This window comes from Cladophialophora bantiana, assembly GCF_000835475.1.
Source record: "Cladophialophora bantiana CBS 173.52 unplaced genomic scaffold supercont1.3, whole genome shotgun sequence".
Taxonomy (NCBI): domain Eukaryota; kingdom Fungi; phylum Ascomycota; class Eurotiomycetes; order Chaetothyriales; family Herpotrichiellaceae; genus Cladophialophora; species Cladophialophora bantiana.
In genome coordinates, this window is record NW_015971577.1 from 2,492,112 (window position 1) to 2,517,353 (window position 25,242).

General features: G+C 50.5%; 11 protein-coding genes and 1 non-coding gene across 12 annotated transcripts; 5 read left to right on the forward strand and 7 right to left on the reverse strand.

Moving 5' to 3' along the window:
* Positions 1–457: 457 nt before the first annotated feature.
* Positions 458–1,006, reverse strand: Z519_02800 (uncharacterized protein; the record flags this gene model as incomplete). Its single annotated transcript, XM_016760556.1, has 1 exon — positions 458–1,006. One exon carries the CDS (start codon positions 1,004–1,006, stop codon positions 458–460), a length of 549 nt encoding a protein of 182 aa, XP_016624077.1.
* Positions 1,007–1,774: 768 nt separating this feature from the next.
* Z519_02801 (uncharacterized protein) lies at positions 1,775–3,711 on the forward strand (the record flags this gene model as incomplete). The annotated part of the gene is made up of 3 exons (XM_016760557.1): positions 1,775–2,565; positions 2,619–3,509; positions 3,570–3,711. The coding sequence occupies 3 exons, from the start codon at positions 1,775–1,777 to the stop codon at positions 3,709–3,711; spliced, it is 1,824 nt and encodes a 607-aa protein (XP_016624078.1).
* Positions 3,712–4,186: 475 nt separating this feature from the next.
* On the forward strand, positions 4,187–4,257 carry Z519_02802. The gene has a single exon. It is a non-coding gene; the product is annotated as a tRNA-Gly (tRNA).
* Positions 4,258–5,022: 765 nt separating this feature from the next.
* On the reverse strand, positions 5,023–6,885 carry Z519_02803 (uncharacterized protein; the record flags this gene model as incomplete). The annotated part of the gene is made up of 1 exon (XM_016760558.1): positions 5,023–6,885. The coding sequence occupies one exon, from the start codon at positions 6,883–6,885 to the stop codon at positions 5,023–5,025; it is 1,863 nt and encodes a 620-aa protein (XP_016624079.1).
* A 1,011-nt stretch (positions 6,886–7,896) lies between these two features.
* Positions 7,897–8,306, reverse strand: Z519_02804 (uncharacterized protein; the record flags this gene model as incomplete). The annotated part of the gene is made up of 2 exons (XM_016760559.1): positions 7,897–8,049; positions 8,109–8,306. 2 exons carry the CDS (start codon positions 8,304–8,306, stop codon positions 7,897–7,899), a joined length of 351 nt encoding a protein of 116 aa, XP_016624080.1.
* Positions 8,307–8,427: 121 nt separating this feature from the next.
* Z519_02805 (uncharacterized protein) lies at positions 8,428–8,634 on the reverse strand (the record flags this gene model as incomplete). Its single annotated transcript, XM_016760560.1, has 1 exon — positions 8,428–8,634. The coding sequence occupies one exon, from the start codon at positions 8,632–8,634 to the stop codon at positions 8,428–8,430; it is 207 nt and encodes a 68-aa protein (XP_016624081.1).
* A 1,160-nt stretch (positions 8,635–9,794) lies between these two features.
* On the reverse strand, positions 9,795–10,415 carry Z519_02806 (uncharacterized protein; the record flags this gene model as incomplete). Its single annotated transcript, XM_016760561.1, has 1 exon — positions 9,795–10,415. The coding sequence occupies one exon, from the start codon at positions 10,413–10,415 to the stop codon at positions 9,795–9,797; it is 621 nt and encodes a 206-aa protein (XP_016624082.1).
* Positions 10,416–11,411: 996 nt separating this feature from the next.
* Positions 11,412–13,198, forward strand: Z519_02807 (uncharacterized protein; the record flags this gene model as incomplete). Its single annotated transcript, XM_016760562.1, has 2 exons — positions 11,412–12,143; positions 12,200–13,198. 2 exons carry the CDS (start codon positions 11,412–11,414, stop codon positions 13,196–13,198), a joined length of 1,731 nt encoding a protein of 576 aa, XP_016624083.1.
* A 4,085-nt stretch (positions 13,199–17,283) lies between these two features.
* On the forward strand, positions 17,284–17,742 carry Z519_02808 (uncharacterized protein; the record flags this gene model as incomplete). The annotated part of the gene is made up of 2 exons (XM_016760563.1): positions 17,284–17,429; positions 17,532–17,742. 2 exons carry the CDS (start codon positions 17,284–17,286, stop codon positions 17,740–17,742), a joined length of 357 nt encoding a protein of 118 aa, XP_016624084.1.
* A 223-nt stretch (positions 17,743–17,965) lies between these two features.
* Positions 17,966–18,955, reverse strand: Z519_02809 (uncharacterized protein; the record flags this gene model as incomplete). Its single annotated transcript, XM_016760564.1, has 1 exon — positions 17,966–18,955. The coding sequence occupies one exon, from the start codon at positions 18,953–18,955 to the stop codon at positions 17,966–17,968; it is 990 nt and encodes a 329-aa protein (XP_016624085.1).
* A 1,486-nt stretch (positions 18,956–20,441) lies between these two features.
* Z519_02810 (uncharacterized protein) lies at positions 20,442–22,166 on the forward strand (the record flags this gene model as incomplete). The annotated part of the gene is made up of 6 exons (XM_016760565.1): positions 20,442–20,784; positions 20,834–20,893; positions 20,953–20,962; positions 21,110–21,333; positions 21,383–21,523; positions 21,580–22,166. 6 exons carry the CDS (start codon positions 20,442–20,444, stop codon positions 22,164–22,166), a joined length of 1,365 nt encoding a protein of 454 aa, XP_016624086.1.
* Positions 22,167–23,447: 1,281 nt separating this feature from the next.
* On the reverse strand, positions 23,448–23,871 carry Z519_02811 (uncharacterized protein; the record flags this gene model as incomplete). The annotated part of the gene is made up of 2 exons (XM_016760566.1): positions 23,448–23,742; positions 23,798–23,871. The coding sequence occupies 2 exons, from the start codon at positions 23,869–23,871 to the stop codon at positions 23,448–23,450; spliced, it is 369 nt and encodes a 122-aa protein (XP_016624087.1).
* Between the last annotated feature and the right edge of the window lie 1,371 nt (positions 23,872–25,242).

A 25,242-nucleotide genomic window follows, 5' to 3' on the forward strand; every position in this document is an offset into this window, starting at 1 on the left:
AACTCTTTCTGCATTGCAATTATCTGGTAATGGTCCACATCTTCGAATTCGCAGAGTTCGAATCTCTTGGATGTCAGCGAGTTTCTTTGCGCCATATAGCAACCCGTGTATCCAATGTTCTTCTACAAACATTGTTTGATGAAATTTGTTTTCAGATGGGCCATTGTCCAAAATAACCCATCCACATACTGCTCTGTTTCTCCTAAAACGTATGGGAGCGCGTGTCGAGGGTATTCATTCAGATAGACTCGGTCTCCCTGTCCGCCTTCTCCCCCCATACACAACGCCTGAATCATTAAAAGAATCAGGTTTGTCTTGCTTAAGGAGCCCTTCATCTGGTCGGGTCGACTGTCTAGGAGCGATGCGTTACTGGTCAGACGAGACTCCGGGCTCGGGTTATCCGACATCTCCATTGTCCCCGATGTCATTATTCGACAACGTCCGGGCAAACCCCTTCTTAAAACTCACCGAAGGCGGACAGGGCAAACATGAGGCCGAAGCTGATTTTGAAGGCCAAGTTGTCATTCATTGCACTACGCAGATTGATATTCTTGAAGTATCGCTGCAAGCGATCCACCGGTATAATATTGTATCCTTTCCGCGTGGCAAGCTGCCAGATTACAATTCCCAGTCCGATCAGGAATGTCAAGCTCGTAGAAAAAGCTGAGACAACTAGTCCCGCAGCCAACCCCAGAATAGAACCCAGGCTTATTTGCTTAACAGCGGCAGGATTGATTGTCTTGCCGTCTTTTGTAAGAGGAACTTTGGGATCGCGGGATTGTGAGGAGGGGGTGCTGCTAAACTCTGCGGCTCCAAGGGGGGGCGGTGAGTAGGGCGAAGAGTCGAGCCGGATGATGGATGAAGGCTGTATGAACGGAAGGGAAGCTGTGAGGCCAAATGCGATGAGGACAGGGCGCTTGAAAGCTGGACGTGGTAGAGGAGCGGATATAGGTCTCAATGCCGAAGGAAAGGCGAGGGATGGTCGTAGGACGGTTCGCAGTAGCATAGTGCTTGACTGAAGAGAACCCTAGTTCCGACGAGTGGAACGACAACCAAGACTCTGGGACTCGGCAGGAGAGGTGGGCTAATCGAGGCACCGGCAGGAAGAGTGGCTGCTTGGGATTGCTAGGACGTGAAAAGCAGTTGGACGGCAACGCAGACACAAGGAAAGGGAGAAGATGAGGTTTGGATGAGGTCGAAGTCCAATTGGGGGGGGGGTGATGTCATTGCCCACCGCAGCCCGCTGGTAGAGACACCAGAGAGAGCGTCCCCACGCCGCTGGCCAGGCCACCCTCATACCACCCGTACTGGCTAATAAATTACCTCCCACAACGGCTTACGAGATCCTTTGCAAGCACCAACTGCAGTCATTTGTCTACTTGGTAGGCTCACTAGGTGGCCGAGGTTCTTCCACCGTGACAGCGTTCCCTTTTCCCGAGCCACTGCCAGGTCCCCGTACCCGGCTGCCGGAGCTCAGAAACATGTGTCCTCCCGGCTCCTAGTCCCCTTCACGTCTTCCCGACGCACGAATGCGAACCCCTTGCTGACCTCTTGGTGGGGGGCCCGACTATTGGCTGTCCAGGCCATCAATGTCCTTATCCATCCCGCAATGTGAGATCAGTGGAGTCTGGGGAAAGGGGGTATTTCCGGATCCTGGGTCGTATATATCGACGATGGTAAGACGACCTCCGACGAGCCTACGCATCATTCAACAGACCAAGTCTTACCGATTCATCACCGGACTTGCAGCCTATTCCCAGAGACCAACGCCGATATGTCAAGCTCCGTAGTTGTCAATGGCGTGCCGGAGATCAAGTCGAAAGTGGTGGAAACGCCTCTCCTCATTGTCGGTGCGGGGCCAGCTGGTGGCTCGTTGGCATGTTTCCTCTCCTATCCGCCCTATTCAATGACAGGGATCATGATATCTGCTGCAACTACAACGTCACAGACACCGAGAGCACACATTACGAATCCAGCCGCCTTTGAATGTCTCCGAGACATCGATTTGGAGCAGACTTGTCTCGCTCAGGCAGTTGAGGGCGACTGTATGGTCCACACCCGCTGGTGCCATGATATGACCGGCGAAGAATATGCCCGAATCTATTCCTGGGGCAATGACCCAAAAAGACACGGAGAGTATGAAGCAGCTACCCCTTGTCATCATGTGGATTTGCCTCAAACGATTTTTGAGCCTATTCTGGTTCAGAGAGCGTCAGCTCAAGGATGGGATGTCAGATTTCGAACAAGCTTCGTCGACTTCAAGAAAGAAGATGACGGCAGAGTCCTCAGTCGTGTACGGGACGAACTGACCGGGACCGAATACTACATCCGCTCCCAATACCTATTTGGATGTGATGGAGCAAGGAGTCAAGTCTTGCGAGAGCTCAAGATTCCTTTGATCAAGAAGCCGGGCCAAGGGTTGGCCTTGAATGTCTTGGTCAAAGTGGATCTGAGTGACTATGTCGAGGCCAGGAAGGGAAACCTGCACTGGGTGTTTCAACCTGAAAAAGAATATCCAGATTTTGCCTGGAGCGGATTGATTAGAATGGTCAAACCGTGGCACGAGTAAGCGAGACCCTGAATTCTTTCAACCGATAGCCACTAATCAAGGTTTCCAGATGGATGTTCATTCTCTTTCCCAAGCCTGGAACAGAGTGGAAAGAGCCTACCCGCCAACAGTACGTGCAAAGATGCAAGGAAATCGTTGGCCGAGACGATCTTCCCTTGGAAATCCTCGATATCTCGAAATGGTACATCAACGAAATTGTGGCAGAGTATTACTCCGAAGGCAACGTCTTCTGCCTAGGCGACGCCGTGCACAGACATCCTCCATTCAATGGCCTCGGTTCCAACACCTGCATTCAAGACGCGTTCAACCTGGCATGGAAGATCAAATACGTCGCTCAAGGCCTAGCATCTCCCTCAATTCTAGAAACATTCAGTCAAGAACGGCAACCCGTAGGCTTGGGCGTGATAACCCGTGCGAACCAGGGTATCCGGGATCACGTTCCTGTCTGGAAAGAAATGGGTCTCATGGAGGAGACAATAGAGAAGAGAATGAAGATTTTCAACAGCCTGAAAACAGCCACACCCGAAGCCCGAGATCGGAGAAAACGAGTCAATGCAGCGATCGAAGGGACAAGTCACGAATTCCACGGTATCGGCGTAGAGATGAATCACCGATATGATTCAACAGCCGTCTACCTCGACGACGAAATCAAGGCGAATACTCCAAAGCCTGAATGGCCTGAAGACCCAATCTTGCATCATAGAGTCAGCACTTACCCGGGCCACAGGCTTCCTCATGTGTGGTTGAACCGGACCATGCCGGCCAAGGATCATACCTCAACGATTGATTTAGCGGGACATGGGCGGTTCTGCCTGCTTACTGGTATCGGGGGCGAAAAGTGGATTGAGGCGGCAGAAAAGGTTGCTCAGGAGCTCGGAGTGGAGATCAATGCCCACACGATCGGATGGGGACAGGAATGGATCGATGTTTATCGTGACTGGTAAGTTCTCTGAAGATTTCAACTGATTATTAACTCCGTGCTGATTGGCATTGTGAATAGGGAACGGAAAAGAGAAGTTGAGGAAGACGGATGTGTACTTGTTAGACCTGATCGGTTTGTTGCCTGGAGATCAATGGGTCTGCAGGGTGACTGTGCTGAGAAGCTGAGCGAGGTCCTGAAGAAAGTTCTCGGACGGTCATAGCTATGAACTGGTCAATTCATTCTTGCGTTTGACATTTTCGCTCTCAAATGGGCGTCTGGAGCGGCCTTAGGGAGGCAATGAATCGAGGCTATACATTTGAAGCACTCGGTCTGCGTCGCACGACTTGTAGAAATTATCAAATTGAACTGGTTCTCCTCGAAGGGAACATTCGATCAACTTAACCCTGCGAAGTATAGAGAGTCCATGGAAGCTTGTTACGGAGTAGAGACTACAAAATGCATAGCTTCAATCACGTAGGAACCTATGGTGATTTGTTGCGTGCCTACCTCGTACATACTGGTTTCATTCGATAGTATCCACCTTCTCTCACAGACCCACCAGCCCAACATCGTAATATATATAACTAAACCCCCAAAAGGCAGTCAAGAATTCATCCACAGAAAATTCGAACATGACCTCAGCCGCAGTCTTCCTCTAGAGTTCACCCTCGAGATGAAGGCGTGGGAATAAGATAGCAAGATTGGTTCAATGGTAGAATTCATCGTTGCCATCGATGAGACCCGTGTTCGATTCACGGATCTTGCACAGCCTATGCTTTTTGTTCCTTTTGGCAAAATTATGGAATGTTTTTGTGAGGGAGTCCTGGCCACTCTGGCTGTGGGTATCGATTGTACGTATTCAAGAATTTAGTGAGTCTGACGGTGCATGGAAAGGAGCCCAGGGAGGCAACAGGGTGTGTCGTTAGAGGAAGACACTCCGGTCCTTGCACTGTATTGCCGCCATCCTAGAACTCATCTGGAAAGGCAGTAGGATCGGTGTGGATTGGCAGAGCGGGATATCTGGAGCTGAGGCAAGCGGGAAATCAAAAGAAAAAAAATTCTTCTTCCGCAATTCCACGTAAGTAGGATCCACACAACGCCGTGGCGGCGACCATATACGACCGCCGCCTCCCTTTCTCCATCAGATGATTGAGGCGGGGCCAAAAGAGAACGTTTTCTTTATCTTACGAAGCTGCAAATACCTCCAAACGAAGGATCAGGTAAAAGATTGCTTGGCTATCATGCTGGAAAGAGCAACTGAGAGCAGCCGAGGTTGACATGGAGGGAAAAAGCCAAGAAAATCCCCACCAGGGGGTATTTCCGTACACTAGCTTCTTCAGGCATAGTGGGCGGAATATGGAAACGGCGAGACGGCTTCTTCCCATATCCGCCAGATACACTCTGTACGTTGGTCTTTGTACGGGATCCGATCAGCAAACAACTTACGAGTATGTACAGTAGCGCCAGAAGATGGCCCGACTTGCTCGAGCCTGTTGTCCCTGGTCGCAGCGGGTGCGCGGTCCCCTTTCTCTCACCCTAGGCGAACCTTCCTCCACAGCCTCAAGCACTCCAGCATATCCGCTCCCACCTTCCCCATGGCCGCATTGTTCGAGCTCATCGCGTCTGCCACGACAGCTACAAGGGCAACGGCGAAGCAAAACGCTACTTTGTCCTTATCTTTCTCCAGCAGATGGAACTGCTGTGTCTTCATGCCTCCTGCTGCCGCCCAGGCCATCCATTCGTCCAGTATTCCAACGATCCTCATCGCTTCTCCCATTTCCTCTTCCGCTTTCCCATCCTCGTTCTGATTTCTGCTTCGACCCTGCGGATCCACCACCATCAAATAGCAAACCGCCTCTGCCAAGTCGTGCACAGTCCATTCCTTGCCCACTTCCCCCCTCTCGATCAGCCAAATCAGACATGCTTCACTGACCCGCTTGACATCCATCCTCGGACTCGCAATCGCGTCCTTGATCCGCCTTTCTTCCCGCTCCCGTCTCGCTGCGAGAGATGCTATCATCTCATTGTGCTGTTGCTGTCTCTCATTCGTCTCCCTGTTCATCTTGTGGATTCGAGCTTGTTCAGGTGGCATCGTGGCCTCCAATCTCTCTGCAGCCAGACGAGCTTGAAGCCATGAGTGGTGTTGTCGCGCCCGATTCATGGCGTCGTTGTGATCATCCTTTTGATATGACCACTGTGGTGCGTCGTTTTCGGAAAGGAGACCAAGGAGAACCATGACGCCGCATGGGATTGAGTCTTTCCGCACGAAGGTTTTGACCTCTGTGGGAGTCTCGAATGCCCAGAGACCACCGCTAGTGGAAGTCTTGCGGGCAAGCAAAGCTGACGCCGCGCAGGTAAACCATAATCCTGCCGAGGATTGCTCGTAGTTTCGGAACGGTTCGCATATGAAGCCCGTTTCGACGTTCTTGCGTTCCCAGAGGAGTCTTTGTACGCGGTTATCTTCGGTGTGAAACCGGAAGCTGGTGCTGTCCATACTGTGTTTGTTTGCCGACTTCAACCCCTCGATCCGCGCCGGTAAATCTTTCTCATTTTCTTTGCATTTCTCATTAACTTCGAGGAGAGCGGGTTGAGTCAATCGTCCCCAGCCCGGAGGAAGGCTTTCTGCTCCTCTCGCCTCTCTAACAGATGTCGTCTCGTCTCGCGTCCATCGAATCGTTAGACTTAATATCCCATCACTCTCGTCAGGCATGCTCGTTCTCAGCACCCAATCCGCGCCCCTTCCTCTTCTTTTACCGCTTTCGTCAGCATCCAAGCTATCATCCTCAGGCTTCTTCAACAACACCGTCCCGCTCGGCGTCCACAATCCTCCACTCCTCAATTTCTCCCAGCCCATTCCTTCTGGCACAGCACCCCAATCTAACAAAAACACCACCAGTTCCTCAAAGCCCACCTCCGCAGGCGGCTCCCTCAATTCATCCTCGTATTGTATCCTATACAATTTCTTCCCCACGATAAGTTTTTTCCAATGAAAGCCACGCCAGCTGCCACCCCGCAAAAACCCGCGTACGCGCCCTTCTTCAATCATAGACAGAGTACTCTCTGCGCGATCCAGTGTTAGGAGATGGTGATGTTCTTCTGATGCCTCTTTTCCCTCGGTCGTGGTTTTCCAATAATCTTCATCGCCGCGCTCGAGGGGAGCAATAGTGTAGCGAGGCAGTTCGACTTCAATGAGACTGGTCATTGGGGAGCTGCGGATGGTGAAGCCATCGTGTGGACGTGTCGTGCTGACGGGTCTATGGCCATGGTGGACGAGGGCGGCGCGGATTCGGCGCTGCGTAAGGACAGCGAGCATAAAAGTGTACAGGATGGGAAGAACACCTAGCACGGCGAGCGGCACGCCGATGTATGTTATGACGTCCGATGCGTTGGCCATGATGTGCTGCTCTGAGCCACGGAGTCGCCTCTAGAGGACAGTTTGTCGGGGATCCTCACGCTTGGGGAAAGTCAAGGAGGCCTCCAGTCGCCTCTCATAGAATATACTGAGAGATGCAAGCCAGGCTGCATGACCGAGTCATGGCTCGGAAGCGGGTCGCTGCTGGAGTGAGAGCTCATGACTGACAATTTTGAAGACGATCTAGGTGGGCGGCGCAGTTTAACCACGGGGAGTACGGAGGAGTTAGGCTAAGATCAAATTGATTATTCGGGGCCCAGTGGCAGGAAAAGGGGTAAACCAGGGGGACTGAGGTAGTTTCAGCCTTGTCAGCCTTGTCTCAATCCAACGTGCATTTAACAGTTTAAAGGGTGGGAACGGAAAATTATATCTCCGGCATTCTTGTCCCATTGAAAGTTAACGTCGGCCACTTTCGAGGTGTTTTCAGCTGGATGCCAATTCTGCATATCGATCACATAGCTAATTCGGACGCTGTCATCTCTTAGAGAGAATAGATACCGCCGGCTCGTAACACACTCCCTCGTACATCGTGAACTTGTTTACATCATCTTGTCCAAGGTCTACTTGGCAGCCCCAGCACAGGAAATTGACCATCTTAGACAAGAGAGGAATAGAGTTCTTTTGCGTTGGCAGAAAAAAATGACTTTGAACAATCAAGCTAGATGATATTTATTGGATTGTGATCAAGTGGACACGCCAGAGAATCTTCCATTCTCGTCTAGCACCGTTTCCTTTGTTTGTGCGCGATTCTGGATGTAGCGACACTCGGGGCTCGGTGATACCTCCACATTGCAGAAACCACGGGATGCCTCTTCGGTTTGTCAAGGCGCTCCATGCGCAGAGCCTGGTTGCTTGGGTCATGCTCTACCTCTGCCGGATACTCATTCCTTCAGATTGAGTATTATAGGTATACCTCAATGTAAGGATGGGACTTCATTTTGGTTACCCTATCCACCTTTATGTAGGGTAAAGAATGTTGCTAGGGTAGTGGGCTCAGGTATCTTTCTTGCTCCTGTTCGCCGAGTCTCTGTTTAGTTGATTTTCCGGTAGAACGCTAGCAAATCCATGGTGTCCTGTAAATAGTCCCTTGGGATCATATTTTTCTCGAATACTGAGCCACTTTCGAAGTGCTGAATCAGTCATGACCTAGTTCCGCAATGTCAGTGGTCGTTGCATATCTGCAGTGGGAATCTCGAAAAACCGACCCTAGATAGTCTTTGTTCCTTGTCGTAATCAGCCGCATATATCCCCACCGAGACCTTCTCAAGGTTCGCGTAAGTGTCTTTCATCCATTTGTCAACAACGTCGTCCTTGGCTGGATCTTGATAGCATACTAGAGTTGAGGTAGTGGATTTCTGCGAGAGGCTCGAAATGCCCTCATCGGTAGGCGCCAGAGAATCCATATCGGTGCGTGACGCCTGGATAGTCTTTGAACACTGAGAGCAATCATGCAAGCAACACCAGTCAGACCAGTTAAGATGATGGAGACTCCGCAAAAATTGTAGAGTAGCGTATCGAAGTTCCTCATGCTTTGCCCACTGAGAGCAACTTAGTGAGTGAAGATAGTGGCGGAAATATCGCTGCAAGGATCGTCAATCTCCCAGATTCATCGGCACTCTTGATCTCCTCGGCGAACAGTCGCTGCTCCCAATCTTCCTGAACAATGTCACGGAGATATTTTCGCAAATGCTCTTCCACATTCGCGCTGATTTCTGAGATCGAGAAGCTCATGTCGCAAGGCTGGTGTTGCTTGCCAATCCTCTTCTATCTCCAGGCTATTCATCACGTCGTCCATACTTCTCACCAGCTGCTCCACACTGGCTTTCGAAAGAAGGGAAAGTTGTCTATTCGTCAATACTTAGAAGGATCATGTCCCCCTCGTAATGCAGGTCGAATCCTAGCTGATTTAAATTCTATTTGAGCCAACCGGACCTAGACTCGGTCGTTAGAAACATCCTCTGGCGTATGCACCATGGAATGGCCACCTTGGTTAATTCGGCCTTACTGTTGTGGTGCAGCCGAGTCATTAGATTCCGTTGCAAAATTTACCGCGCCAGTGACATGCGCAATCCAGTAAGATTTGGATCCGAGACTGTCAGGGTTATATGACCGGTGAAATCTGGCGTGAGCTCGTGAGGATGTTAGTAGTGTAGACTTAAATTAGTTTAAGGGAAATGGGGTCTGATATCGGGAAAATGTTCACGGAGTAAGCTATCTCCCCTGATCGGGAATAACTGTCCCATAGTTTTGTGAAAGTGGTTGAACGACGTGGAATGAGTGGGATTCTAAGGAGGAAGTCCTCTACTATGGCATCCATGTCGCAGAATTTTGTGACTGTAAGCGTTGACGGTGCTTGGGTCCCGGGGGCCACAGGGAATGGGGATATCAGTGACTTCGAGCCACACGGTCTGATCTGATATTTTCCCCTTTGCATTTGGCGAGGCCGACTGGGGTCTGCACCGGTATGTGGTGCGTTCCTACCTCGCACCTCCGTCTGGCGAGGCCAGGCTAGCCCCGGTGGCTTGGCACGCTGGTGCCTTACAGATAGGCGAGAGTATTCTCACCTAGATAGCGAATACCATGCATTGGCAGAGTCTTCGATTCCCCTCCCAACAGAGACGTCTGGTCATCGAATCTGGAAAAGGAGCAAATGCTTGATTTTGATCCTTTTTGATTTGCGCCATACGTCCATGTTTCTGCCCTGCTCCTCTAGCCCGACCAGTGTGAGCAAGATAGCATAGGCGTAGACACCTGGTGCTGGTGTTGATGCTTCTCAAACTCCCTCCACTTCTCATTTTCCTCAGTTCCGTGAATACTTGTATGCTCTTGATGTGGTTGTTATTTGCATAACATCTTGAAAACATTTGTGACGGCAACGAGCGTTTGTGTTATCACTTGATGTAGCCCAGATCGCGAAATGCCCTGTCCAAGATCTCTCGTACTATTTTGTCCTTTCGTAGGGTGTATTCTTGCATTGACTCGCCTGCTTCCTCGGAAGCAGCAGCACACTCACGTTTGACGGTCGCATATAGCTGTAGGTCCTTTGGTGACTTGGAGAGCCATTCGCGGAAAATCCGGTGCCTCTCGACCTCAGGGCAATCCGGCCCAAAGACGTGGAGATTGATAGGATATGCACCAGGGCGGTTTCCCTCGTCAACAAAATAGCGATGTTGATGCCAGTCTGGCTCGCGTAAGAGGAATAGAAAGCCCAAGCCCTCGAGAGCCCCCACGTAAGAGTTCTCGTCCTTGATGTCCTTTACTACCAGATCGACGTCAATAATATCCTTTGCCGGCAGACCTGGGACACTGGTGGATCCTGCATGAAAAATGGCGACCGCGTTCGAGCCTAGCACAGCTTCAATCCGCGCTTTGGTGTCTAAGAATCGTTGCGGCCACGCCGCATTGGGCTCGACAATGGCTATCTTTAGTCTAGACTTGCGCTTGTTCACCCATTCCGTGGAACTCCCATCGTCATCGTAGTTCCTGACAATGTCCTCGGGAGAAAGTGGCATCGTGAGTCCAAGTGGCCGGTTTTAAAGGATTTCTTTGCATGTGCGGTGAGCAGTATCTCGGCAACGGAATAATTCTGCACATTCTTGGCGACTCCGCTCGCCAATTTTGAGTGTGTGCGCTCATCCAAGATTTAGTCTATTACGGTATTACGATCACTGTCATGAGCCTTCTTGCGAGAATTCGTCTATAATCACAGTCTCGCTTAGAATGAGACCCGACAGGCTCAATTGATCAGTAGTGGTCAAGGGACCTATCTCCGCACCTAGGTAATCAACCTGACAATTGTCCTTCTGACACATCCTCACTCGCTGGCACATATCCGCGGCTTCGTGTATGCGAGCCGAGAGCGAGGAAGCGAATTGCAAAACGCCACACAGCATCAGCTTCGTCTGATCCTGCTCTGTGCGGCCATTACCCACCACTGTCTTTCGTACCCAACTCAGCCGCATCTCGATGCAGAATGGGCACAGGGAAATTTGATGCGACCTGGGTGCATCTTGAGGTGTGGGGAAGTGGAGGCTGCGGGTCCAGACTTCCTTGGGCCAACGCTATTACCTGTCTATCTCGCCATCCTTTGCAATGCTTCCCCCATCCGGTGTAAACCGAGGCGCGCTCTCGGGGAAAGCCCGATACCAGCCAGCATCTTTCAGAAACCCTGCGTGGATACTTCTGGCTAGTTTACCCTAACTAAAATGCTTCGTGTTCTTGTTATCTGCGCTGCGTGCGCGAGCGACACGGGTTTCCTGCACTATTAATGGAACCCAATCCCCTTGATGCAAATACTCCGTAGCGAATGAAGGATTTGAATTTCAAGATTCTGGGCGGCTTCCACCCTAAGTCTCCTGGACTCCGACCTTGGCTCAGCGTCATACAGATTCAGTTCTCCAGAATAGCTGATCGAGAATTGCGGCTTTGCACGCCTGCTCATGTCATTTCGTCTAAGAGGCGAGGCTACCCAGTCGGCAGTTATCAACGCGATTTTAAGACCGAAGAAAATGAGCATCCCATTTAAAAATGCTACAGCGCTGAACAGCGATATTACGGCTGGATGGATGCCTGGTGCACAGACCCGCGGAACCGCCAGTATCCTCTACAGCTGCATTATTACAATATCTCTATGCGTCTATACAGCGCTTCACTTAAACGTTCCTCCCCCTGGGGAAAAGCAAAGATGGCACATCTTGCGCCAAGCCAAGTGGATAGTGGTCGGTGTTTTCGCGCCAGAAATGGTCCTCTATTCGGCTTGGATTCAATATCGTGAAGCCAAAGGACTCATTCTTGATCTGGCAGAAGAATCCCGTCGTACTGAAGCTGTTCGCGCTGCATATCTTCCATCCTCGCAAAAGGATCAACCCCAAACCAGCCAAACCTGTGTCGTAACTGAGAACCAAGCCGACTTCGACATTACCTACGGATTTTATGCGGTTATGGGTGGCTTTAGAGTGGATGTCACCGACATATCCGAGGATATGCTATCAATTGCGCTCTTTCCCAGTATGATTAGAATTCTGGCGCGCCATGGTACATTTCTCCGAATAGACTCCACCACAATTAAAGACAAAAGCAAAGCCGACGTCCTCGCTAAATCACTGGTATCTCTCCAGGGCCTGTGGATGCTCGTTCAGTGTATAGCACGCAAAGCGTCGGGCTACCCTCTGACCATTTTGGAGATCCATACCTTTATCCACGTCATTTGTGCAGGCATCATGTATGCGATCTGGTTCAAGGTTGGTAATATGGCTTGAAAAAAAGGGAAATGGTGCTAATTCATGCCAACAACAAGAAACCGCTCAATGTTAACGAAGCTACCACGATTAACCTGCAAGAAGGAGACAAAGATCTTATCTCATGTGCCATACTTGTACTCGCCAAGGGCTGTTTCCGATACGAGAATCCGGTCGCCTCCGGAGAATATCTTTACTTCAGTCTCCGCAGTTTGTCACTGAACCTTCCGGCCGAATCACCACCCTCCACCTTGCTATTGCCGGAAGCGACTGCTTCGCGTGTTCCTGAGACTAAGTTTAGGCGGAATGGTGATTTCGCGGATGAAGCAATATTTTCACCACCCAGCTCCGTTATTCTTCAGCCTAGCTCTCTTTCATTACGAGGACTCGCGCCTCCCCAGCGCTATCGTGTACATCTCCCCCTCAGCGAAAGGGAACAAAAGATGTGCATTAAGGCCCAGAGCGCTGCAAGGAAGTTTGATGACGCCTCCATTCATCGTGCTCGAATGCGGAATAGGATTGGTATACGCTCTGCAAACCTTTTCGGCCAGTCCTCTGGAGTCACAATAAAAGGGTGGCTCAAAGTTTCCGAGGAGTTGCTCCGTGATGTGGAGGCTGACTTCAAGAAGAACCCACGGCTCCTTGCTGGGGCGATCCTTGTGCATACAGCGTACGGTGGTGTGCATATGGCTGCATGGAACTCGTACTTTCCGACCAGCAAAGAGAAATGGTATTGGAGAGCCTCGTGCATGATAATTGCCGGCATGGTTCCCTTGTATACTATTCTCTTGCTGATGTCTCACAAAAGATTTTCAATGATTCCCATTGGCCCTGACGGTGACTGGACCGCAAGAATCAAAATTCGGTTTTTGAGAGTGATCGTGAAGGCTATTCTGGCTCCATTGATCTTGGGTTACATTTACGTTTTCAACGCACTGATTGGGGGATATGTATTGGCACGAATATTCTTGGTTGTGGAATCATTGATTAGTTTGCGTAAAGTGCCTATTGGTGTTTACGCCACAGTTTCTTGGTTGAACTTTCTACCTCATTTCTAATGAATAGGTAGATGTTGAACGAAAGGTTGAGTTGTGGACCTGTCTGGTTGATTGCGTTCTGTCCCCCTGGCTATTCAGAGAGACTCTGCCTGTTTATATATATACATTGGCCTGTAACCACAAGAGCATTCCTGAAACCTCCTATTCCGTTGCCATCCTGTCACAGATCTGCAGGAACAACAGGGTTGAGGCAGTTTGCGCAGTTGGTGAAGCGTCTAGCGTCTCAGGTGGTTTGCCCCAATGGTGTTCTCGCGACCCTGTCAACAGTAGATATTGCAGGATTGGCGGGAGCATGATTGTTTTTGTTGTAAAGTCGTTGCCGGGAAATCCGCCTCCGGTTTAGGCGGCCGACCGCTTCGGGAATGGTCGCTGGCTGGGCGCGCCGCCGCTTTCAACGGCTATAAGAACCTCGTCTCCCATCACCATCCTCAACCCTCTCTCCCTCTCTTCTAACCTACTTTCTCTCTTCTCTCACCTCCGTTCGCCCTAGCGCACCTTATCGTACTTCACTTTAACACCGCCTAGATCCTCCCCTCTATAGTATCAGGCCTCTCATCGTTGATTATTCTCCCGGGTTCCCTTCCGAAATCGGCCTCGTTGCCGGAACTCTTCCTTATCGCTTCGGGCTCCCCTCGATTTTCTCTTCCGGCTCCTTTAAAATCTGCCTCGAATCTACCTCGTCTCTTTAAGTGCGCCTAGATTAGCCTCCTAATCCTCGATCTTCGCGACTCCCTTATACGTCTAATTTCTTTATAACGTAATTTAACTTCGCACACCGTGTAGGCTTAGCTAACCTCATCCGTTATTCACACCTCGACTAGGGGTCCTAATGATGTGAGTGTTGGCCTCGGCCTCGGTAAGTCTTCTTATGTTACCTTGCGAAGGTAAATCTACGTGATGGACTCCTATCTAGCGTTCGTTCTAGATCTGTAAAGACTCAGCGAGATTATCTTTACCGACAATAGGAAAATCGAACTTTCTCCGGGCGCCGTGGTAGGTACTTAACTCTCTATACTATATCATCGGGGCCGAGATTTTATGCCTTGACTTTTGGTGGACTAAGGCATGGAAGATGGCAGAACGCAGCGGATTCTTTGGCACAGGCCGGCGCTCTAAGCTGAGTGCCGCACCGGGTGTATCTAATCATGGAAATGCCGCACAAGGTGATCGGCAGTGTGTAAGCGCATTGCTGCCTGCGCTCCGCCTCGAAAATACAACGCTGAGGGGGCCGAGTCTTCCATTTCGGCCCTCAGAGGTTCCGAAGCAAAAGAGTCGGAAAAGAGTCGCCATCCGGCGATAGGGACACGTCAGCATGCTGCATGTGGATTCTTAACCGCTATCTCCTCGTTTGAGCTGAATGAAGTGCAGCGGTTCCTCGAGAGGAGTTTACGAATGGCGCTATGGAAAGAAAGTGAGATTTACAAGACACGATTTCGCTCGGACAGACGCAGATGTTAATTCTCCGTTACAGCCGATCCCCAATAGCGGATGGGCGTGTCCTTGTGAAGTTGGCCACCAATTCGAAGAAGACTGCAGGGTCGAACTAAGAACAACTGAAAGGCGGCTGTCTCGGCCCAGAGAGCATATTCTCGTCATCCTTGAACCCTCAGGACCTAGGAGAACGGGCCAACGCTCTATGTCGTCCTCTTATTCTCGAGACTACCGTCACCGGGGAGTTCGTCCCACCCTTAGAATAACGGCAGCGGTAGCCCCCTATCTCATGATGTTTCGGTGGTATTATCCGCTTCACTGCGTTGTCGTGATGGTCTTTCCTCTCCCCGCCTCAGGGGGCGTAGCCTAGAAACACCAACAGGAACTTTTGGTAGACCAGGATTTATACTCGTATTACGGATTCGGTTAAACATCGGAAGGAGGGACGTCTAATACATCGGAGAGTAATTAGGTCACTAGCTAAGAGACGCGACTCAAGAAGTGCATCCATATTACTAGCACACTCCCCGCATAAGAGGCGCACCCTTCCTTCTCCTATGCTTTGAGTCGTGTATAGTATCGACCATATACTATAGGGATATCTTATGTATACGCTTATCGTTAGATTCTGCCTACTTGCCAAGGAATCCCTAACACTCGTACTCTCACTAGAGGCGGTGATAGTAATGAGTGCAGTAATATTGGCATAGATTCAGATGCACTAGCATCTATTAGCCACATCCACGACGTCTTTACCGAATTTAAGAATCTCGGCTTAGCTAGGCGGAAGCAGAAGACGGTGGTTACGACTCTACGTGACTACGTAGATCGTGATGTAACAGCAGGCTCTATCCTAGGCCCTATCAGTTAGGGAGAGCCTCGGTCAGCTGCGAATGACAGCGTCGGGGGCATAGAGCAGCCTATAGAGGCTAGAAGTGATGATGTTAATTACAACTACTTATTAAAGAAAGAGATCGAGAATAGAACCACCTTCCAGTCGAGACAGGGGAGCGATGACCAAGAGACACAGACCGAGGATGCTAGGTCCTAGGGTGTTTCCCCATTAGCTAGCGACTATCACTCGAATAAGTTCTATATCGGCGCTGTTGAGTCTCATCCTAGTTCTGATATATTGAATCACAGAAAGTGCTAGTGCCTTCACAGAACCTCTACCGTCACCGCCTCCCATGGCCACGCATAAGGCTACTCGACCTAATCTTAGCGCTGACTCCTAAGGAGCACGGAATCGAAAACGAACTCGGCCACCTATCTAACACACTGTTCTCTCCGACGATGGCGCTCTTCATAAACGGCCTCGCCGCGTGAGAAAGGAGACGTGGAAGGTAAGAGAGGCTAGAGACGCACGGGAGGGGTTCGAGGCCAAGCCGTCTCATGCGTTGTTAAACCTACACCGGAAGAAATAGACTCACTTCGCTGACCCTAGTCCCGATAGGGGTAAAGCGGTTGGCAGGGTGGCAGACATTGAGGATGTCAATCTAGGAGAGGATGGTTGCATCCAGTGCCTTGTCGCATGGAAGTCATCGTTGATCGCGATGGAGAACCTTGTTGGCGAAGAACTACGGCGGCGATGCGAGAAGCTGTTCGGGAAGAGGTATGGCCACCAGGAGTTTTAATGGAGGCCGCTGCAACCAAGCGGCAGACCAAGAAGAGATGGAGGACATCCCAGTTTCCCCTTCATTTGCTTAGGAAGACGGGTTGGAAGAGAGAATGGCTATCCTTTGGGTACACGAGGATTTCACTACATATTGCGCATGGTCGTCGTAGACAGTGGCAGCTCCCCAGTGTACTTCTCGGATATATCTCTACATGAGATCCGTGTCCTCAGGTTTTGCAAGCCCCTCCATATCCAGCGCGGCACCGGCAGCTGCGTGGCAATTCGCCATCAGCATCCATTGAAGAACCTGCAGCCGCTACTTGACCTTAATGTTAGATGGTCCCGCTCCCCCTGCTCCCCCACCGCCAGTCTTCGGTTTTGTGAACTGTTTCCCATTGAAATACCAGTAGTCTTCCGACCGATGGTTAGGATAGTTTCCCTGCCTCACCGTAGATGAGGCCCGCAACTCGGGCCTCTGGGTTCCCAGTTTTGGGTGTTTCACTTGTTCGGAGGGGTCGCTCCCTTGCTCGTTTATTGTTGACAGGGGATCGATACTTCGTCAGCGAAAACTGGATGCCAAAAAGCGACTGAGATTTCTCTTTTGCTGACACGAACCGGGCGTTTCCGGTCCCGACCATTCGATGAATAGCGATGAATCATTTTGGTATTATCAGCAACAAAGTCACCACGCCTTGGCATCCGATTTGGTTGGCCTCGGCCTTAGGATTAGTCACCTGGCTCAGGCTCGGCTTAGCCACTGTCTGGCTGTACCGCTTCAGCTTAGGAGTTTCTTAATTTACTTACACGATACTTACTCATTGTCTATCTCAGCTCTAAAAGAGAGGAGTAGAGAGTCATAAGGCTTCCTCATTTGGCAGGTTTGCTATGCTAGGCGCGTCTGGTCATATGACATCAGGAAACCACAACCAAGGATGATATGCCATCAACCACCGCTCGTTCGCCGAAAGGTCGCGCATCTCTTGCGAGAAAAACAGCCCTCAATCTAGGCAAGCCAACGCGGCCGCTACGACCTCTCGAAATGAATGGCCTGAGTCGGTCTCCGCGGCGGGTGCCCAATGTTGCAAGTCCAAACTCGACCTCAAGACAGAGCGCAGACTCCGGCTTGGGAAGTTCGGAGAGTATAATGGAATTGGACAATGTTGCTCTCGACGCGGAAGAGGATTTGTGACTTGACGAGAATTTGACCAAATTACGCATTTTTAGAAAGGTAGGTGTTTTTTACTACTGTGTGACGAGCCCATGAAGCCAACTCCTTACACAGATAAGGCGACAAGAATCTTCCATGACAATATCCGAAAAGCTGGCCGCAGTGGAGGCGGAAGCCGCCGAAGCACACCGGAACCCTCCCTCCCCCCATGCCGACACCATAAGCAAGAAGAGGAAATATGGCGCGAACGCTGCGAAGACCAGGAAAGCCAGCAGACGACGTTCCGCACTTAGTCCTGAAGAGCTAGCTGAATTAAAGGGCTTGGAATAGGTGTGTACGGCATTAGTATAATGATTGCTGTTGGATAAGAGCGTAAGCAGTAGATGAGATCACATGGTGTGAGAAGCAGCTATCCACTTCTAATTACTGTTCGATTCGAGCTCATCCTCTCACTCGTGCGCCAGGTCGCCCCAAGATATTCCGAGCACGACAGTCCCATGTGACACCTTCACATGTCGTGTCTGGCGTGAAACAGTGAGAACATGATCTCAATTCAAAGTTCTTCTCTACACTCTTCTCGCGGCTCCTGCTCTGCTTGGCGCCATTGAAATTCCGGCGGAGCGTGTTCGCTAAGAGGACAGCCATATCTAGGAATGCAGTGCTCGAAATTCGTCCACATACCCGTCTTGGCGATTTGCGCAGCGCCCCTAGAGGCAGCGTAGGCGTGCTCCTCTGCGGTACGGAGGTATTCCTCTGCCTTGATCTTGTCGTTGTGGGCGAAAACCTCTCGAACGAGCTGCAGAAATTTCGGTCGTGTCACCCCTGTGCCATGCAGAATGAGGAGATCTATCGGCTCTGCACCGTGTCGCGAGAAATGAGACACACGGTCTTTGACCCAGCTCCAATAATGATCAGGATCTTGAGCATCTAGAGAGTCAGTACCACCATCGAAGTGATCTTCTGTCATATTTTCAGAGATGGCGATCAGTCCCTCATTGCGGTACATTTGGTGGAGGCCAAAGTAACTTGCATCAAGTTGGATGCTGAGGAACGAGTGGATGAGGCGACCGTTATACTTCTCGCACTCGATGTCAGGAATCTGATGCGTTTCATTGACGTGGATTCCATAACAGTGTTGGAGCTGGTACAAGCCGAGGAGTGCCGCTCTGGACTCATCCAACCGCCTAGATTGGAAGCCGTGCAGCCCAGCGCCCGAAAGGAGCGGATCAATAACGCTGACAGCATAAGTCGAATCTATGACGAAGTTAGGAATGGCGAGGAATGCAGTGCGATGCTGAAGGTGGTGGATAGTGGACGCAACGGCGAATAGAGCTCGAATCATATCTGATATTGGCTCGAGAGTGGGTGAGACGCTCTGTGAGTGGTTTGCCGGGGTGTGAGAGTGGAATTGTTGCAAGAATGAACGCCACACAGGCATCCAAGATGCCGTGCTCTCGCTGGTCTCGGGCTCCAAGCGTCTTAAATAAAATGTATCAGCATCCTGGGGGCCTGGGAGCGAAGGTGAATGGTCCGTACATGTCATGGTGTGGGCGCGTTGATTTCTGGGTCATGTCCATCCTAGAGAGATCTCTCCATGCAGCCAGATACCCAGGTGTCCCAGGAATGATTCCAGCACTCGTTGATGATCCATTGGAGAAAACAAGAGAAACGGATCTATAGAGACTAAGTACTTGCTCGCCTCGAAGAAGCGTTCAGCTTAGTCTTACCCATAGTCAGGGGATAGTGAGAGCCCGACCCCTGTGGAGAAAGCAAAGCGGCCAGCATCTGAATTACTCATTGCTGATGCGGCAGATGTAAAGCGAACTTACCTGCAGCCTCTTGCAAGTCTAATGATCGACATTCCGAGCAGACTTGAGTACCAGAAATCGGCAGACACAGGCAGAGTATGTTGAGAGCGATGAAGATACCTGAGGTGCAGCTACCGGACAGAAGCCGAGGACGCATTTTGTGCAATGATAATTTGGTAGAGAATGCTCCATCGCCACATTCAAGGAAGCGTGAGATGTCTGTACAAGTACACACAGACGGCGAGGTCGACTGGCCAGGGCTGGGCGGAGTGGCCTTTATGCTAGCCAGTCCCCTGCCAAGAACTGCCGAAACCGCACAGCCTCCTTGGGCTATTGTTGCCACGTGCTTCTCAGCAAACATAGCCTCCTCAACTTCCATCTGGCCTCGAAGGATAAGTGCTGCACCCGGACTCCAGCTGCACAAAGCCTGGGTGCAAATTTGACGATGATGTCCTATCATGAAACACACCAGATCTCCCATGGCGTTGGCATCCGCCGCAGCGAGAGTACCAAAATACGCTCCTCCATGTTGACCTCCCAGACCGCTGTCCCAGAGTTGGCACCGCCGTTGTCTAGGCCAGACCGGCGTCAGATTTCGCCAAAATATCTATGAACGTGCCGCCGACCATTCACTGAAACTCGCCCCAGAGGGTCTCAGGCGTTTTACAGCTCAGATGTTGTATTTCGCGACGATATGGAGAATGGGCTGTATTCTTGTCTACAGCTGAATCGCAGAACATGCAACCAAGACAATCTCGCTGCATGCATTTAACGGTATCGAGCTCAAGTCGATTCTACCGTCGGGCTCTGAATCGGCAGATAGCTGTCTCCTCCGAAAACGCCTGCTGGGCCCCCACAAGCAACCGCTATGCCCGCGGGTGTAAAAGTAATACCACCAATTTTGTCTTATACGCAGCGCCACGAAGCACCTATACAGCGACCTCCGCCGTCGTTTCGACAGTATCAAGTCCAGATTGTCCAAGCCCCTGACCGGTTTTCCTTCATACCGCGCGATTAGGTGTTCACGGTACCGTGTCAATCAAGATTCTCGCAGATAAAAGAGTGCCTTTCTCACGGCTCAGAAAACAGCAATGGCTCTGAATAACTCCTCAATCCCCATCATGAAGCGATATCATCCTCAAGCACATTATCTTTTGGCTTTCTTAAAGCGAAATGCACATCGTACAACTCCATGCATTCTCGGCTTTTCTTTTCCTATCCATGAGTCAGGCAATACCATTTGCCCAAAGACTCTCGCACCTTGAATCTCGTGAAGCTGTTGCCATACAAGGGAGCACCCGAATTCCCGATCAGTTGTCAGCAGAGTATGATGAAGTGGAAGGGAATTCCTTTTTTGCGATCGAGAGGTCCTGCAAAGGCGATACCCGGAATATTGCACACGGGAGAGGCTTCAAAGATCGTCGAGACTATTACGTCCAAGCTGTCAAGGATATGACAGCTATCGCCCATTCCGCTCAAAAATGGCCTCAACTTGGTACCGATGCCTCGGACTTGTATTTCGGCAAGGGCGCCGATGACGAGCAGTATTCTAAAGATATAGTTGGTATGGCATCCCCGTGTTCTGACATCCGAGACCTCGACTAATCTTTCAGCAAAATTTCAAGGCAGCCGCAAATTGGGCGCACCCACGGTGGGGCTTCGATCCATATATCGTAAGTCTTGCAGCCCAGACTCGCAACATTTTTCACTGTCCACTCTCTAATGCTAGCAGACCCTAACTTGTAAGTGAATAATAACACCAAACCGAGGTGCAGTTGCTCAACTCCTCTAGGTAGCGACCCAGAGGGGAGATGCAACAATAAAATAGGAAAAGATCCCAGGTTAGTACCACGAAATCCGGCCAATTCATCCTGATTCATGAGATGCAGGAGCATCGGATGCTACGTCAATAACACCGCAGACCTATTCTCTACGATTTCCCGCGTCTCTTGCTGTGGAACTTTCTTCACAGTACCGACGATCGATGAAGTTTTCGACGAATATAAATCTGCAGACCCAAGCACGCTTCATCTAGATTGGATGAGAACAGGCGGGTCTTACCTGCTGCATGAGTTGATGCATACAACAAAGATCACGCAGACCCGGCCTCATAGTGAGTTCGCACATCTCACCGTCTAAAGGACCTTCTAAATGTCTTCAAGTCATTGACCAAGTATTTGATGGTGGAAAGCGCATCTATGGGCCGAAGGACTGTGCCAAAGCCGCAAAATCGCAGTCGCAAGGAGGCGTAGGGCTTGATATCACGACAAAGAACGCAGACAGTTACGCCTCGTTTGCCATAGGTACGGACATGCCACTATAGAATTGATCAATGTGACGGCTCTATTCTGGACAACAGCTTACCAAAAGTCCCTTCTAGCGATGTACTGGAAAGACGTCTTCCAAGGAAATGCCCCACCACCCGCGGCCGACAATGAACAACCGCCTGCAGGTATTCCAGACTTGCTGTCTGACAACGATGCCTCGAATATCGATTTCTCATCCCCCGACCCTACGCCGGTCTGCGCTGGCACCCCGGCTGACAAGCCTTCAGCGTCTCAATCCTGGATTGCTGGGAAAATCACCTCTTACTGCGAGCAGATCTCATCAAGCGGATGGGTAGTGAATTCTACACTCGGCCAGTACGGTCCAGTCGGCTACGCTGCTGGAGATACAACACCTGCCTCGGCGAATGATCTTTGGATCTCTGCTTCATTCGACCCCAGTTGCAGCCAGGATACTGGGTACCAAGTCGACATCAACGAGTGCGAGAAGTTCTTGAACATTGTGTTGAATGGATGCAACACCGATAGTGTCGATGCAAAGTACGGTGGACAGGTCGAAGGGAACTGCGCTCTGTGGAATATCACCACCCGCATGGGTCACAATCCGACTCCTCCAAACGGAATTCCCCCTTCACCACTGGATTTTCCTAATGGGAAATGAAGCTAGCGCTGTGCATAGGAGTTTTCCAATATTTGACACAACCTCCAGCACGATCATGAGAATCGAGTCTGGACCGTACTTTATTTCCAGCTGCAGCAAGGAGTTCCTGAGGCGTATAGTGATAGAATACAATAAGGTAGAAACATATAGTGTACCCAACACTCGTAAATCTATTTTTGTAGGGTGAGAGTAAATACTTGCTTCAGACTTGACTAATTTTGAGTAGGAAAGCTGAGAACGGAGAGTAAGATTTTGTGGCTAGCACAGGCCGAGGTTTGAAGTAAAGCGCCTGATTTTAAGTCGTAGCTCCATCAGACGGGATGAGGTCCTCCCGAGGGCTACTAGAAGCAATAGCAGGCATTGTTACCATCAGTTTCCTTGGCTAAGAGCGCACAGCTCTGTTTCAAGGTGGTATTGAAGATCAACAGTCTGAAATGCCTTCTTAAGTTCCTAATTCCTTTCAGCTTCGCAGTATAATTCCTGATGGCACGTGGATCGGCGATCGCGGCAAGGCAGGAGGCACTGATTTTCCACAACCTGTTTTTCTCGACAACGACACGATCTTAAAAATATCTGGTATAAGTCTGAGAGTTTTGGGCGATGGTCTTGCAGTCAAAGATACCCACCCTAGGGCTCGTGACAGGAATGAAGTCGTACGAACCTGGACTGACATAATACTGTGACAACTCTCGGAGCCCTCCCGCGTGACCTTTCAAGCCATTCAAAACTTCCTGGGGGTCATTTTGATCCCTGGCCCCCGTTCAAGGATGGCCGTACAGAAACTCAAGGAAAAGCACGGCACCGCAGTTGCGCTGACGAGCCTCTTCGATACCATGGGCGCCCGAAATTCAAGAAGCAACGGACCATGACGATTCTTCCTCCTCCAAGACGGAACGATGGGCCTAGTAGCGGCACACTCGCAGCTGGGGGATCTGATCTTCGTACCATATGGCGAGGAACAGCCCATTGTGGTTCGGAAAACCGAGACGAAGGGACAATTTAAATACATTGGTGTTTGCTATGTGCATCGCGTCATGAACGGGGAGCGCTTTAGGGAAGCCCCCCGTGAATGTACCGTGCTGGAGCATAACCGTCCGATCCGAAGTCCTGCGGATTTGTTGGAGCGTCAGCGCAATTCCTTGCCTTTTCTGACTCTACCGGCAGCCTCGCTGTCGCCACTCCAGCTTATACAAAGTCAGCCTCGCCGCCATCGAATGAGTTCTTGCAGAGTTCCCAGCTGAACTCGACGTCCAGGATTTCAAAGTGGCAGTTCGGCAGCACCTAAATTGGCTGGACCGCCGCAATATCGACGTCGATTACTCGTACTGACGGGCATAGGTCGGCTGTCTCGATAGCCCAAATGCCGCTCTCAGCACCTAGGTCGAGGATGTTTCGAGGCTCCGCATGAATGGGGGAGAGATGTAGTCGTCCTTCATAAAGCAGAAAGAACTTATAGTGCTGGAGGTCGTTTCGACCTTGCTCTTCGTCGTCAATGGGAAGGCCGTAAAAGTGTCGCCCATACGAAGCCCAGCGGCGACCGTATTCCTCGATGCCGTTGCAAATCTCTGATGCTATGCTGCTCTCGGGGTGAGCGAGCAGAGGGTCAGAGGCCTGGCGTGCGAGTCTCTTACCTGGTCATATAGCTCGAGTCCGTTGAAGCACTCTCGTAGCCCTCATCCGCGACGATGTCCCCGTCAGCCTCCATGTGAGATAAAGAAAGCAGCTCTTTTTTTATGTTTTATTTCTTAAAATAAATAATATTATGTTGATTTGAAAAGGCAAGAGAAGAGTATCCAAGAATGCCTCAGTTGCGGAGATGGAAGAAGCCCTGTTGGAGGGAGCGACGGGGGTCCTTATACATTGGGGGCGTAGGAGCGGTAAGGTTTGCGATTTTATTGCTTGAGAGGCACGGGAAACCCATTCCCGCGCGCATCGTGCAGCGCCTAATACAAGGTATGGTATGGGTGAGTTCCACTGTCCAAGGCACTAGGCTACAGAGGCACCGAATCCCAGCCGGGCTGGAGGTAAGGCTCGACCCGTAGGCACCTGCCACGTGCAACGGAAACGTGCCCAGCATCCTTAGCTTCCAGTCAAAGTTTTGGCACGTCCCGGGCTTTGTAGCTTGAGGGGAAGCGCCCCGCGCTCTCACGAAAGATTTCCCATTCTCCAACCACCATCAACTTGGATCTGAAGGATGCTAAGCCAACCGTCTCGGCTTCACTGCAGCTGATGGTTGGGAGGAACAAGAGTGGGCCCCTGTGGGCCGAGTCTAGCCAGAAGATGCGGGTCTCTCCCGTTTGTTGTGCGCGTACAGTGAGGGGACCGTTTCTGGGTCCCTACGCTTCGGGGCTTCTTTTGGTCCCTGGGAGTATGGCAGAGTGAGGCGCCCAGAAACGCTAGATAAATCCCTTGTTCTTGGAATACGGCTTCCGGACTATCTGCTATTTATTTTGTTCCTAAATTATAGTGAACTGGGGCGAGGCTACTAGCCATGGGCATCAACTCGTACGGCGGTGGGTATGGTCTCTTCTCAACGCGCACACTTAACTAGGGGAAGTCCTCTCTGTTGGTAACTTAGTTACCTGTGTATTGTATGAAAGATAGTCCCCCAGAACTATATAAGAAGAATTATAGTCTAGGATCGGCGCCCCAGCTAATTATAACGCTATCCATCACTTCTAACTTCTCTCATTATATTCCTCTTATTATCGCTCGCTTTCTTAACGGCCTCGCTTAAGATTTAACTATAATCTTCGCCTATCCTTCTCGAAAATATTAATTCTTTTTTATGTTCTTTAAACGCTCTACGAAGTTATCTAATTATCTCCTATCTAATTCCTTCGAACTCGAGCCCTTTAACGCCCCTAGATCTTCACTACGCTTCGGTTTACGTATAATTATCTTATAGATCTCTAAGGCGATAGTGAAACGATCCTCGATATCGACTTAAGTATTAAATAAGATTATTTATAAGCGAGTCGTTTCATAAGTTTCCGCATTAATGATCGCTAGAGAATTCTTAATCACCTAGAGCCCATAACTACTAGTGTTCTACTAAAGATTAGATTCTAGGCGT